At 38.0% G+C, this 16,212-nt stretch overlaps 1 protein-coding gene across 2 annotated transcripts in view; it reads right to left on the bottom strand.

The window, feature by feature from the left end:
* DAPK2 (death associated protein kinase 2) overlaps positions 1–16,212 on the bottom strand; it is a 1,192,346-nt gene that overhangs the window by 150,876 nt on the left and 1,025,258 nt on the right. For both annotated transcript variants that reach the window (XM_044077737.1, XM_044077738.1), the window contains exon 6: positions 12,427–12,475. In XM_044077737.1, coding sequence (XP_043933672.1) covers positions 12,427–12,475 — 49 coding nt within the window. The remainder of the gene's footprint in view (positions 1–12,426; positions 12,476–16,212) is intronic.

Genomic DNA, 16,212 nt, shown 5'->3' with positions numbered 1-16,212 from the left:
GCCCCATTTTCCATACACATCACTAAGTATCTCATTCACCAAACCACTAGGATACCCTCTCTCCTGAAACATATTAGAAACCTTTTCCGACTCTGGGCCCAAATCTTCAAAATGTGAGGTCATACGTGCTACCCTATTAGCCTGACCCTTGACAATACTTTTTTCCGTCCCAGTGTACGACTACTTCCAAAGTGCAAATATGCGTTGCTAAAGGTATTTTTTCTATATATTCTAGACCTAAAAACATTGTTCCCTTTGGAAATATAGGTATCCAAATAGTTAATTCCATTCCATTTTGTCATTTTACTCTCCTGGGCTCCAAGATGGTTGCAGAATAGCATTCAGGAGAAGAGTGACATTTAAGGGATGGCAGGAAATCACAGTTTATGTAATGTTGGAGTTAATGAAAATTGTTAAAAAGAAGACCTCTGCATTTGGCATGATGATAATAACAGAAACTGTTAATATTGTTTATTTTCTATTAATGTATGCAAGCTCGTGCTGCAATTTAAAATGTGAAGACAATAAAAATGCTTAAAACAAAAATCTTTGCAGATTGAGACTGCAGCTTTGAGAATAAAATACACTTGCTTCTTACAAGAAAAGCTAAAGTAGATCAGGATAAGATTTTAAAGCCCAAAGACATAACGTCAAGAAAGGTTCATACAGTCAAAGCAATGGTTTTCCCAGTAATAACATAAGCCTGCATACCTCTCAACCTCCAGGTATTAAAAATCATGGCAGTGGCCTTTCAACAAATGTAGCAGAAAGTCAGAAAGGCTAACATTTCATTTTCACAGTAGAACACCTTTACATACTAAACCTACTTAATTTGTGGAAGGCAGTCTTTGTATAGGCTTGGTTTATGCATTGAATAAAGTATGTACTCATACACAGGTCTTACTTTATGAGGATCGTCACACGTTTAGGAGGATAAGGCCTAAATATGAGGGCCGAATTCATAGCATTATGTTTAAATCTTAGGACATGAGAGGTATGAACATCTGTGAGAGTTTGATTTTAAGTAAAACTGTGTGCTGGAATATCATTTGATATCTTTTGAATTCTGATCTTGGACAACATTTTTGAGAATTCCATAGATTGGAAGAATCTAAAAATTAGCTAATGCTGTTCACTGGAAGGTCTGATAGTGAAATAAAATCTCAAATACTTTGGCCACATAATGAGAATTAGAATTCACTAGAGAAGACTTTGACACAAGAAAGATTGAAGGCAAAAGAAGGGGAGGCAGAATCTAAGGTGAAAAGAAAGCATTGCTGAAAAAAATGAATATGAATTTGCAAAAATGTAAAGAAAAAGTTGCTGACACACAGAGTTGGTGTACTAAAGTCCTTGAGATCATGAACAGTTGGACACGACTAAATGACTAAACAACAATACCAACAAAACATCTCTACAGTTTTGAAAGTTCCTCACATATCTACACAAGAATATTTTTTTTCTTTTCCTGTCTTTCTGGTAATTCATAGTCTAGTGGTTGACTAGCAGATTACTGCATGCAAAAGCAAGAATTAATGCCAACAAATCAACAGGAATCTCAGTGCTGAAATTACTCTCGGTGAACTTATTTGGACGAACACCCTGCCCTACTCTTGAACTTATACATACTACAAAAGAATAGAAAAATGAAAACTCTAGTATTACTGAAGTCATTTTGGTGAATTTTACCTGCAGTTTTTGCTGTCACTGAGATTGCTGTCGATCTATTGACATGATCCCCAAAAGCAATGTTTAGGGGAAGGCTTTAGCAAAGTAACGTATAAAGAAAGTGTTCGTGGATGAGCAGATTGCTACTTCACAGATATATCCCTGTTGAGACCCCTCTAAAAACACAGAAAGGAACACAGCACCTCTGGTTCAATGGGCTTTAACTGGTCCTTGAATGAGTCTTTTGCTCAGTCATAGCAAAATTCAACACAGCTTGCCATCCATTTGAATCCAGTTTGATTCTACTGGATTTGTGGGGTAAAGGGATAAAGCCTTAACTATGAACCACATGGCTTCAGTATGAACATAGGAGCTGGTTTGCAAGAAAGTTGTGAGAGACAGATGAGGGTAGTAATCAGTGGCCAGTGCTATTATGTCCATCCCAGAGAAAGGGTGATGGCAGGACTTGTGAGTGTCCTATAAGCCTATACCTCATGGAAATCAAGAAAAAAATGCTGTGTGCAAGGGCCCTAGCATGTGCCGACATGCAATATGCAGCACTGTAGCCAGACTGGTATATTCATGAAAGAATGGATATGTCACCAGGCTGATGCTGCAGCCCAAGCTTTGGTGTCTTGTATGTCAGGCTTCTATGGGTGGAATGCTAGATATGCATAAGGAAACATCTCCCAGTACTGCCCCGAGGATAGCAGTGCACAGGAAGAGACCTCAGCTGGATAGCAGGTAATAAAAAACAAATAATTTGACTTTCTTATATATTTGGATATTGAAAATGTATGCCCAAAACAGTCTTATGATCAAAATAAACTGAGACATAAACTCTATAATAAAAGGAAAAAAATTGCTGTCCAGGACCAAGAAGGAGCAGGTGCCTAATTGGAAGCAATCTTTCCTTAGTCTGAACAAGCAAATAAGATGACTAGTGAAACCCTCCAAAGCAAACTTCGAGTCCAAACTGGCCACATCTACTAAAGACAGTCATAAGGCCTACTTCACATATGTCTACAATCTCAAAGGAAGCACTCAGATCTGCTCAGAGCTGGTGATCAAGGACACTACATGCACAAATGCCGTAGAATATAGCCAACCTGCTGTCAGACAGGTTCAGTGAAAACTTCACCCCTCTGTCCCCCTCCATTAGTAAATCAGGACATCCCCAGCACCTGCCCCTCTCCCCTTATCTCTAGGGAGCAGGTCATGACTGACCTGTCAAAGGCAAAAATTACAGCCTCCATGGGACCCAATAACATCCCAGACTGCATCTTACATGAACTCAGGCAGGAACTTGCAGCACCATTAGGAACCCTATTCAACCAAAGCCTGAGTACCGGCTTCATCCCTGCTGAGTGGAGGACAGCCACTGTCATCCCTTTGCACAAAGGTGGAGCATCCACCGATCCCAGAAATTATAGACCCATCAGCCTAACTAGCCTGATCTGCATGGCCATGGAATGGATTATCATGGACCTCATTAACAAGGACATTGGCTAATGGATCTCATTAACAAGGACGTTGGCAACATCCAAACACTCAATCCCACACAGTTTGGTTTCATCAAGGGGAGGTCAAGCCTGTTAAATTTGGTCACCTTCTTTGAGGCAGTCACCAATGCCATGGATAACGGGAATAGATAACGAGAAGACAATGCACACTGCCTACCTTGACCTGGCCAAAGCCTTTGACACTATTCACCACTCAGGTGTAGTACATAAACTCTCTCAACTAGGCATCAATCCATATGTTACCAGATGGGTAGCAAACTGGCTCACTGATAAAACCCACTTAGTCTAAATAGGGGAAGCCACTTCAAGCAGTAGACCTGTAATGAGCAGTGCACCCCAGGGATTGATCTTGGGGCTTCTGTTGTTTGGGATATACTTTTCTGAGGTGCAGGCCAAAACCAGTGGGCTATGGCTAACCAAGTTTGCAGATGACTGCAAGTTGGGTGCTGTCATGAATTCCCCTTCCCCTAGTGATGTGGGCATCCTACAAGAGGGTCTCACCCAAGCAAATGACTGGTGCCAGAAACATGGCCTCAAACTGAATGCCAAAAAATGCATTATCATCCCCTTTGGGAAGAGTGATGTCCCCACAGATTATCACATTAATAACAAGGTCCTAAGCATGCAATCAGCCTTGAAGGACTTGGGCACCCAGGTTGATAGCAAACTGACTTTTGACCACCATATTGCCATTGTACGGAAAGCTTTCTACATGGCCCAACTCATTAGTAAGGGTATCTCAGCCAGGGACAAGGAGGTCATACCATCCCTGTATTCTTCCCTTATAAGACCCATTATTGAGTATAATGCCCCTTTTGGCATGTACCTCACAAAGAACATGCAGCAGCTAGAGAGACCACAGAGGTTCCTCATCAGGAGAATCTAGGACCACAAACATTTACCCTACACAGATAGGCTAAATGTCCTGTCCCTCTACTCAGTCTCAAACAGACTCCTCAGAGGTGACCTCTGTCTGGCATACAAAGCAATATCAGAACCTGCCTTGATGGGACTGCTGCATATCTACAAGTCAAGCTCCACTTGAGTAACCCACACGCGCAACCTCAACCTGGTCTGTGACATCAATAGGACTTGTTGGCATGACAGATTTGTGTCCCAGAGACTCCCCCTTCTGTGGAATATACTCCCTCTCCATGTCAAGCAGAGCACTCATTAACCCTTTTTAAGTGCAATCTGAATAACTGGATGGGGAAAAGAAAATACACCCCTGGGATTCCACCTGTGTCCCTGCTGGGAAGGGGCATTGGGTGCTGACTTTTTGAAACATGGACCAAATTCTTGGCTAGACTTGTAAGGGCCTCAGGGCCTATTAGCCTAGTAACTTCCTACGATCCTATGATCCCTGCTAAAGAGTTTTGAAGATGACAGCAAACAGACAAAATTAAACTGTATTTTGTAATTAGTTCCTTGACATAACCTTTGGATAAAAGCTTGAGTAGAAGGCAACATGACCCCAGCTTTATGTAAGGCTGTGGAAACATTAGGTATGCAGCCCTAAGACCCAGCAGGCTGAAGTGAGTTCCACTAGCAGAGCTGTTACATAGGAAATGAATTTCAAGGAAGCCTCAACAATTTTTCTAGAGAAAAATACTATAAATCTGGTGAAGGAACTTGTATAATTCTAGGAAGTCCAAGATATAGCACTTCCTTTAACAACAACTTAACAATTGAAAAACACAGTTGTTGTGCATCCTCATCGGAGATCAGCTAACAAGGTGGAGCAGTGCCCTTTAAAGAAGTAGAATTGCATCAGATCAAGACAGTGAGACAAATAATCTAGGCCTCTAGGCAAGCCTTTACATCACATGTAAATCTGTTCCATTTGGAAAGGTATGGTTTCCCAACTTCTTGAGAAGTTACATTAGGAGTTCAATTCAGATGATTAAGACCATAAGCAGCTAATGACCTTCATTATATAGTCCTCTGTTTGTTTCCCTTAACTTGCAGTATGAGTAATTCACAAAGCTAGATAAAGCTCTGAAGTTAACCATGACCAGAGGCACGTGTGCCTCATGAGTTTACTTGGTTAACAAATGAACAACAAAAAAGGAGCAAAAGAAAGCAATACTAGGAATTACAGCATTGGCCTTACTGTTCTCAGAAAAAAGACGAAACAGGGTTGGAACAACACTCAGGCCTGTTGTTGCAATGCACTCAATTAATCTGAAATTAGGCACTGCGATGGATGATGAAGAGGTTCGTTCCTGAAACACCCCATCTCAAAACCATAAGGAAAAATAGTTCTGAATTTATTTTGCTACTTATAGAGGAAATTCAGCAAATGACTGTTCTGATCTGCTAGAAATATTTTGTCCCCCTAACAGATGAATAGTTGTCAGATGGATGCTGAAAGACAGAGCCATTTTCTACATTTCCAAGGTTGTTTTGCACAAATTGTAAAAAGTGTTCAGCCTTGCTTATGTAAGACATGATGCTCCTCTCTGTAACCCCTTCAGAACACACTGCAGAGACATTTATTTGTAACAATCTGAAAGTACAGAACACTGATAACATATCCTTTTAAATGATATGCATCCCCACAGGGGAGGGAGACCCCAGACCTTGCATTAACCAGGACAACAGAAGAACGTCATCAGCTTGGGTATGACACATTTTTTTGCCATCAGAACTCAAGATAAAAGACAGTCAGGATTACTACGACTACTTGTGCAAATCCCTGATTGATGAAAGATTCAGGGGGATACTCTATCCCATTAATCATCTGAATGACTATGTAACTTCACAAATAACACTGAAGCTTTTTCAAATATAACCTGCCATTCTGTGTAATTCATTAAAATGTGACCGTGTGCTGAGAAATGTCTGGCTAACAACCTAGTCTAAGTTGCTGCTAAATGCAGCAAATTCACCATTTTGGGCAGTATGATAGCTTTACTGTTATGATGTCTGCCTTATAGCTCCAGGGTCTGGCATTCAGTACTGTCTTTTGGTCAATTTCTTTGTGGTGTCTGCTTGCTGTCTTTGTACTGACAAGGACTCCCTCCAGGTGCTCTGCTTTCCTCCAACATCCCAAAATAGGTGGTTTGACTAGTTACTCCTAACTGCCAACATTTATTGCACTCACCTTTACACTTGTGGGTGTGTAATGGCTGAAAATTGCTGAGAAGGATCAGTTCATTTACTGGCTAACAAATAAAATGAAAATCTCCTGCACTCCTTGAAACAGGAAAAGTCATTTACACATAAAATCCAACAGTGCTCCCAGAAACAGCTTCTGTTGTGAGGGTGATTTTTTTTTTCCATTTACTGTAAATTCCGTTATCCACAAAGGAGTTTACAGTCCTTTAGGGTTCCTACAATTGTTCCTTTGGATAGGATACGAGTAGACAATCATCCAGATAAGAAAAATTATTTGCAAATACTTTGCTGAGATCCAATGTTAGTCACTGGCAGAAAAATCTTAAGAACAGTCCTTAGACCAAAACAGAAACTGCAAACTGGTAGAAATTATGCACTTAAAAAAGTAACACCTTTACTGTGTATTTTAAAATAAAAAAGAACCCCACAGGAAAAAGCTGTTTCCTCATATAAGCTAGATATTATTAGGACAGATTTATATGTCTTTTACCCATGACTTCAGTGACTGTGAATGTGCAAAGTAAAACAGCTGCAACATATGCACATTTTAAACATAAAGACATCAGAAGCAGTAAACAGCATTAAATATTTACGCTTATCCATTCCAAGAGATAAATTATCAAGCACAAATTTAATATAGCAAAAACATTCTGATACTTGAACATGAGCAATAGATTCAAAAAGAAAACATGACTATCTTTTCTAAGGTTGTCATTAAATTTAGTTACTATATCACGAGGCTCTGCAACATCGAATATAACTAGCACTAGTTACAGCTAAATCAGCATAAACTAAATCCAGGGAAAGAGGTCAGTCTGTCTATACACACACAGATTTCAATTAGTGGTATCACAACTTTTCCAACTTTTAACTTACTCAACAGAAAATGTTACTGTCAGTTATTTCTTCTTCATCAAACTACTGTGAACTATTTATAACATTTACATTTCTGAATGCCAGCTTAACATATTATTTATACCATTTTTTCCAAGTAAAATATTTAATTGTTGAACTATTTCTTTATCTGTACTGAACAATAATATACATTTTTATGTGCAGCTAGCACCCCCTGCTAACAGGGTTAAATGTTAACTTTCTTTTTCCAACTCTTCACATCACCCCCATTCCTCTTCTTACCCAATGAGATTTACCCAGTGTTGCCATCTACTGTTTATTTTTTGTGCCTGCCCACCTGATAGCTTCCCCTCCTTATCATTTAATTGTGTTGCTAACCACTGCACTTATTCGATTGCTGGCTAACTCTACTTTTCTATTTTGTTCTGTAATTGCTTTTTCATCTATCAGCACTATTACCAAATTATTTCTGTAGTTCTTGAACACTCCTCCTTATTCCCCCCAATTCCTAACAAAAACAACTCTTCAGTTAATATCCCAGTCAGTTTGCCAGTCTTCTTAATTGAACCTTACACCCATTTCCTGCATTGATCTAATGTCTGGCAACTCCAAAAGATAATATTTTCACTCTCCCCTTTCCTACATCTCCAACAACCTTCGTCTACCAACAGAAACATCTTATTTAGCCTGACTGCTGTATAAAAATACTTGTGTAAATGGATCCAGATAAGTATTCTAGATTTTCTTACTTGAATCACCTTCCATGACATCCCACATACTTTCTTCCACTTAAAAGCTCTATCTCCTTGCTGAACATTCTACTGCATTTTCTGACCATTTGTTAACAATTCACTTCCTGCTCTCTTGGTACATTTTATAAAGGCTGTCTATGTATTATCTGTTTACACTTCTGTCAGTCCTAAGTTCCATCAACCAATTCACTAGAGATGGCCAATCACATTTTTTCATTCCCTAATTAAGAAGGTATTTTTGTTTCCACCCTTATTACTGGATAACGCAAACAGTCTAATCCCAGAACAGAGTATTTCTCTCTCAGTTCATTCTAAACTATCACCCTATCTACACATATATCTGTTCCCAAAATTTCACCTCTGTTTCTAGACTCTGACATCTTCCTGATGCTGTTTTATGCTCATCATCCACAACTGTAGCTCCAGTGGGTAATAAGTATTGGTGCTACTGTTTTAAGTCACTCACTGTGGCCAAATGCCCTACCATCACCTTATCATCTTTAAAATCAATGGGCCCATTTTTTGTTTTATCTTAGCTCGAGTTCACCTCCATCAAATCTACCTTCTCTAACCAATCATACTTTTTATTCAGCCTTTGCTCCACTTTGCTACATATGAGGGTTATCGACAACTTTACCAGTTGGCTAATTGCTTTGCATTCTGTTATAAATTAATATCAGGAACCACTAGTCCTACTCTCTTCCTCGGCAGCATTTCTCTATCTAAGAAGTCTCTGGGTTTAGCCCCTCCCCTCTGAAAATCCAAGATCCTCAACCTACTCTGCACATTTGAATCTATGAGAATCTAAAAGGACTGTCCCAAATATAGTATATGAAGCATAATATGCCATTGCAAATTCAACACTCTCTGGTATAATTCTAGTTCTAGATTCTTCCACTTTTGTAAATTCCTTTTTATTGTCCCACATTAGTACTTGATATGATTTTTGTACTGGCTGTTCTAACACAGTACTTATATGAACAGCTAAATATTTTAATGTATGTTCATTCCAGAAACATGGATACCTGTTCCTTAATCTTTGTATATCTTTTGCTTCAGCTTTCTACTTACTTATGTCCAGATAAGTTCCCAAATATATCCAGCTACTTAGCAACTCCAGCTATTCTACTGGGTACCCCAAAGTGTCAATTACATTGCCCACATAGAGAGCTACTTTAAGTTCTAACTTTCCCAATTTATATACCTTCAGTCTAGCCTTTCTCACCATTTGTGTTAATGGCCCTGAACAGAATACAAACCACTGCAAGCTCCCATCACATAATCTGGAAATCACCAATCTGTCTGCCAATTACTATATTGCCGACACCCTTACTTTGCAATAACATATGCATGATTTGAAAATCAGGCATTGTCGTTTATATGTATATATCAGTGTTTGCTTCAGTATTTTATCTATCATAGTCCATCTGTCTCATTTGAAGCTAACATATATATAACAATCATATTCTTCTCTTGTTCATTTCCCTCAAAAGTCCCATGAACCCATTATTTTCAGTGACAGTCATGCTCCCCTAGCTGCTTTGGAATGTAGTGTACTCCCCACATTGCCCTCAGTTCAGACATTTGAAAGGTCATACTTCTATCCCCTACTAATGTCACTTGTGATACAAGATTTCTTATCAATTTCAGTTTAGCTTTTAGGGGGAATGTATATAGATACCAGGGTTACTTTATGACCAGCATATCTCCTGTCACATCCAACGAGCCATTATTATTCTACCTTTCAACATATCCATCCCTTGAAATAACCACCCTTCCCTTTTATTAATGCATTTTTTTTGCCCTTTAGCAGAATTATATTTTCTCTTGTTATAACACACACAGCTTATTGGCACTTACTAACAGTGTAAATCACTAATACACTATGACTGAGGTCATAATTTTTCTTACCTTATTGAGTGACTGCAAATCATCATAGCACTGTTCCATTACCCTTACTTTGCTGTCTCTGTCTAATCATGCGTACTCTCTCTTTCAATGTCTTACACTTTTTGAAAAGACAAAAAAGCAAAGTTACCTTAGGTGGACAAGTGTTTAAACTTGACCCTCTACCTCTTGTAGATTGACATGGCTAAGTCCCAGACTGGCTGTTGATGGTGATCTCTAAGGATCCGTGATGGATACCATATCTTCCTCAGGTATGGAGGAAGTCTTGGCACCTTATAGGAACCACCGCTGAATACAGCAATTTAATGTGCTATCCACTAATAAATGCCCCTCTGTTTTGCCTTTTGGCAGCTGAATAATACTGATCTACAAATGCACATGCCTCCTCACACTGCCACTGTGCTTTTGGGTGCCACAGCTGTGAAAAACCTTTCTCCTTACATTTGTACGTAGCAAAATGAGCTCATATTGGTCACTAGCTTATCATTCTCCATGATATGATCTTTTAATTTATTGTTCATCTTTTGAACTTTAAAAAAACACATCTTTTAAGTGTTATTTCCTAGTCTCCCTCACTTACACTTATCTCTGGGACACTCCCATTGCTGGTTGGGATCTTGTAAGCCTTTCTATGTTTTTGTTTTTCCTTCCCCTCTCAAACATCCAGATGTCACTACAAGTATTTTCTTCATTTGCAAATGCTTTCACATGCTCTATTAAAAATTTCCTGATGGACACTTTCAGTTTTTCCTCACTTTGATGGTGGAGGAGTATAGAACTACTGTTCAACAGAACTGTGCCACAGAAGAAGTCCTATTAATTTAATTGCCAATTTACATTAAACTGTAATGCACTGCCATACCAAGACACATGTAAAAGCATTACACTTTAGTCAAGAAGCAAAGACTTATAAATAACGTTTAGAGCTATTCACTTTCAAAGATGTTCACTATCAGGATAAGGAATTTATAAATAAAGGATAACTTCTGGAGTATGAAATGACTTGTCCTTCCATCAGCTATCTAAACTGATCTGTTTCCCCTTCGTTGCTGCTGGAATGGCTAGTCTATTTCCTTGCTGACCAAGACTAGCATCTCATTTAGCCAGCAGATTACGCAGGCAGGACTATACCCTGATTCAGAAAATGGGGCTAAGCAGAGATGATTTTTTTTCCTCTCATGGACATTATTCATTGACTACTAATTGACAGAAAAGAACAGGAAAATATCACCTAAACATTTTCCATCACAGAATGGACTGAAGTATTAGCTTGACAACCTGCATTACTGTTTTCAAACTATCAAATTTCAAGCTCTCAAATTTCATAATAATAATTAAATACTAGCATAGTATGCTGTGACTGTTTGTGGTTTGAAAACAGATACGCTAGCTCAAATTCATAACAGAGGAATGAGGAAAAAAAACAGCAGGAAACTATAAGTCGTTTGGATTTATTTCCATTATGGGAAAATAATAGAAGTGTAAAAGAATGGGCAAAGGGGTGGTAGTGGTGCAAAGCTGAACTGTACATACCAGCATATGTCTACAAAGGGTAAGTACATTCCAAGCTAATTTAAAACAGTTCCATGACTGGGTCTCTGGAGAGACTGACAAAGGAAATAAATGGACGTGTTTTTTATGGATCTCATTAAGGAATCTGAGATGGTGCCTCACTGAGGGCTACGTCAGACAGTTAGGGAGACAATTATGAAATTAATGGAAAACTGGCTTGAAGGAATAAAGATGTCAAAGTAGTTTATTATCTAAGAGTTGGGAGGTGACATGAGTGCTACATGCTTCACTCGTATATGGCTAGCAATTTTCTGGACTCATGGACTTTTTAACTTGTCGAAAAATAATAAGGATATTACTATTCAAGGCTAAAATCCATTCAATTCCTAGTGTTTTGTGTGTGTGTATGTCTGTGTGCGTGCACACTTATATACTGGGGAATTGTAATGAGTAAGCATTTCGTAATCCTGTAATTTAGGACTGTTTTACTTGTATTTTTTTCACTATAAATACTATAGGGCTGTTAAAAATTGTTTGGTTTGGTTTCCACACTCAGCAGTGTGCTGTCAACTGTATCAAACTGTTCTGCAGAGTTGCAGAAGATGTACAGCATCACAAATAAAACGCAAAATTTCCTTCTCAAAGATCAGTTTAAGATTTTTAATGTCATCTCATGAATAAAGGTTTCTGCCTCAAAGTTCCAGGAACTGGCGTTCATCATGTCCTCAGATGTGTCTATGTGAAATGCACCAGAAAGAATGTCTGTCGTGTACATTAATTAAACTTTATTAGTATTATGAATGCTTTCTGCTTTAACCTTTTCATTAGGGTTCATTTTTGAATCTGCATGTTCACGGATCATTTTTCATTTACTTCACTGTGGATCTCTTTGTGATTACAAATGCCTCAAACATAATTGTTAAAATAACAAACAGATTATGTTGGTTTATGTCAGTAGCTAGTAGTTCTTTAAACACCTTGAGGTGTTAACTATTAGCAGGAGTTTGTAAATGGCAACCAACATAATCTTTAGTAAGAATAAAAGCAAATAAATAAATAAATAAATAAAATATAAAGATAAAACTCACCACATATCTGCAGGCAGCCCAAGGAGTTCATAGTTCACAATTTCTGGAGCTGAAAATAGCAATAGATGATCTTAATGCAATGGAATGTCAACAGGTGTTGCCTTAAAATACAAACAGTTTACAGTTTATATTACTTATGACTAAGGTAAAAACATCAATATCAGTAAGAAAATACTGCAGTCTGACTCATGTCATGTAAGATTGCCACACTGAGTTAATGTCTCATGATTAATTGAGTCACTTCTCTGGAATTAAATTAAGATTTATTCACTGCACTACCTGTGAGGAAGACTATAGTGACAGCTTGTGTTGATGTACTGGTGCACAGAAACAACTACAAGCTCGAATGAGAACTTGTAATGGTTCTGGTACGGCACTGTACTTTAAATTATTCTTTGCCAAAATCCTTCTCAAGAATGCGTCTTTCGTTATGTGAACGGTACTAAAACCCTCCATGTGATTTTTTATAATTTACATTGTAGCAATCAGCAATTTGTGAGCAATAACGCGGGAGCAAGCAACAGAAGAACACACTCCCTACACTTCCGAGAAGTTCTACCTTTCCTGAGCTGCTCACAAGACTACAAAGGTGTACATATGTTGCTATACTTGATTTGTAGTTGACACTATCTGTATACTGAAGTAACATTTCTCTAACAACAGTTACAGGTTAATTATGTGAATATGACTGCTAGTGGACATCTTCTCCCTTGGCAATGTGGAAAAGGAGTGCTAATGCCCAGACAGACTTTCCTAGTAAGCAACTGGAAATAAAATAAATACAAATAAAGACAATTCGGGCTCAGTCAGAAAAAGTCATGGTCTCATCCGGATATAAATAAACTGTATTATTAATGAACTTCCCATTCTGTGTCTATACCACAGCAAATGACAATATCTAGGAATTCTCACGACATCCAGTCTTACTTTCACATTTCAGTGAAGGACTCACAGTAATGTAATGGCTGCCTTTCCTTTACAGTTTTGAAGCTATCTCAGTAACCCACACTTCAGATTTCTCCATTGTGGGGCAAGCATATGCCACTAGTCTTAAACCTGCGCTTACAGAACGTGGAACACTAGTCCCACTGGCTTAGTTTAGTAGTCATTTCATAAAAAGCAACACATGAAGCATAAATTATAAATAAGTGTGCACTTAGCATACTGGTCGATCTTCACACAGACCTCATTAAGTTCATTAAGTTGACTAACACTTGGGTATGCCTTTTCTGAGCCTCTCCTACTACTCTCCAAATGTCTCAAGGCTTCATGCTCACAGAGGCAATTACCCCCTCTGCGTTATGACAGTGTCATTGCTCTCCAGCTTTTTTCTGTGGTTAAAGTCTGTTTCTGCGCTGTTTGGGGGGAATTCCTTGACCACTTGATGCTACTAATGTCTTCTGTCAGATCCTCATGAAGTTTATGAAAGGCTCTTATTAATTATTCAACTATGCGGTCTGTTTGTTAGTGCTACTAACGTATTTCAAGGTAGGCTGTTTCGTGAATGACTTGTTGTCCCACATTGTTACATCTGCTAAGAAAATGTGAGTGATAAGTGTAAAAAGATCAACGATATTTATTCACCAGGGCTTCAGAGTGCAGAGTGACTCTGTGCCTGCAAGCAAATTAAATGGTTTTACTGGCATCTATGGATGAGACAGGCAATAAAATGTTGACTTAGAAGTGGAAGGTATCACAGGTTGTGCATCATGTGCTTGCAATCTATCCTCTGACATGCAGGCAGGTAAACAAGTTGCAATGAATGACTCTTTGAAGCTCCAGGGTGCACATCTGATATTAAAGTTGGACTCTCTGGTACACACAAAAGGAAGCAAAGCCATAGCTAGTGTGGGGCAAAAAAGGATGCCTGTCCCATGCTGTTAGGGAACATGACTGATACTACAGAGGAGCTGCCAACTATTCCCTGTAAGTCAGTGTTGCAATCTATTTCACTGGGTGAGTACAGTATTTGTTTTCACTTAAGTACTCTGCTGAGATAATTGCTTAAATTATTTGCTTGTCACGCACACATACATATGCGTGTGTGTATGTGTGTGTGTGTGTGTGTGTGTGTGTGTGTGTGTGTGTGTGTGTGTGTGTGTGTGTGTGTGTGTTATCACATGTAGCAAGAAGCTAGTGGAGCTCTTTGCTGCAGTTTCTGAAAGGTATTTCAGACAGTAAAAGAGCTATTATACGTAAACATAACAGCTATACTTTTGTAACTATGGTAGGCTTGGAGAACTTTCTTTTTTTTTGTTCTTTACACTGGCTGAAAGGAGGACATCATCTGGGGGAGTGTTATCACCTCTTTATGGGTTTGCCTCATAATTTTTTCCTGTGCCTCAAACAATTTAGATTTTCAGGGAGATCACTATGGATTTCACTCAATAATGCCAAACAGTAGAGTTTCAAACTTGGCTATTATTTAGAATGTCTTTAATGGTACACACCCTGTTGTTCTACTAACTTTAAAAATTGAATTAGAGTAATATTTTCAAATTGTCCCTGATTCTTGAGGAAAAAAAGTTAAGAGCTATGGGAGAGTGATACGAGTTATGGTGTATGTTTAAAGGAGGAAAAATGTAATGAAAAACAAGTAGGAATTAATCATTGGAATAAAGATTTTATGCTCTGTTTTTTCTTAATTTACTTATTTTAGCTTAAGAAAGTTTCATTTTGAAATCAAAAACAAAAAACTTCAACTGCTGGAAACACTGAGCAGATCTATTGTAGTTTATTAAAAAACAGTAAAACCATAAAGCTTTCAGGCTAATGCCCTTCTTCAGTGTTTAAGTCCCATATTTCTTCCCAACAATTTAATTACACTTACTGTGGGGCTGGGTTTAAAACTGACATTTTTACATAGATCAGGCCTAATCCACACTATCTCTTTACTTATCATTTGGCAGTTTCTAAGTTCTACTACCTATAAAATACTTTGAAAAATATATTTGACACAACCTATGTTTTGTCTTTTGATTTTATTATAACAGTTGCACAGTAAACCTTTTGTGCTTTTTTCATTCATTAAAATACAACAGTTTGAAAACATTCATTAGATTTGGGTTACAAAAATTTGAATTTATTTTTTTTCAGAGGCAATTACTCCATTATTTTTGCATCTATCTACAAGTATAACATAAACACAGTTTATAATGGAGCATCCAAATATATTTCCAGGAAAAAAATTATTAAAAAATGCTGAACTGTTTCACATCTACAACTCCTCAATGTCAGGGGTCCTCAGTATGCCTACATGATTATTAGAATGTGTAGGATGCAAACTGCACTATATTTCACATCTTCAAAGAATGGGTGTATGATTTCTGTCAAGTGGAACTGCAGTGAAGGTGCAGAATACAAGGTAAATCTCTGCACTAAGTCAAAAAGTTGGTGTCATTTGGATTTTAAGAATATGACCTGTTATAAACAAGCATAGTTCTGATTTGTCTCTTTGCAGATAGGCATTGACAATACTGAAAACAAGAAAAAAAATTCTAGTGGTGTTTACATCGTTCACGAAAGAATGTCTTGCTATAGTTTAAATAAAAAATGCTGGCATATTTAGCATGGTTTTACTTTACTAAAATTACATAATTTGTTAAATGTGGATTTGCTTTCAGAATGCACAGTTATCCACTGTCTGATTTGTTAATTATGTCATTGCATACTATCAAAATTTTATTTTTTCAGTTAAACAATCATTGGTTAGGGTTGGGGAATGTTTGAAGGGGTCACATTCTAGAAGGTGGAAATTTACCCTGGTGTTTTTCAACAATCCTGGCT

Source organism: Protopterus annectens, chromosome 7.part0, assembly GCF_019279795.1.
Source record: "Protopterus annectens isolate FY-2018-M chromosome 7.part0, PAN1.0, whole genome shotgun sequence".
Lineage (NCBI taxonomy): Eukaryota > Metazoa > Chordata > Ceratodontiformes > Protopteridae > Protopterus > Protopterus annectens.
The sequence above is the reverse complement of the archived record's forward strand: the minus strand, read 5'-3'. Positions and strand labels throughout refer to the sequence as shown.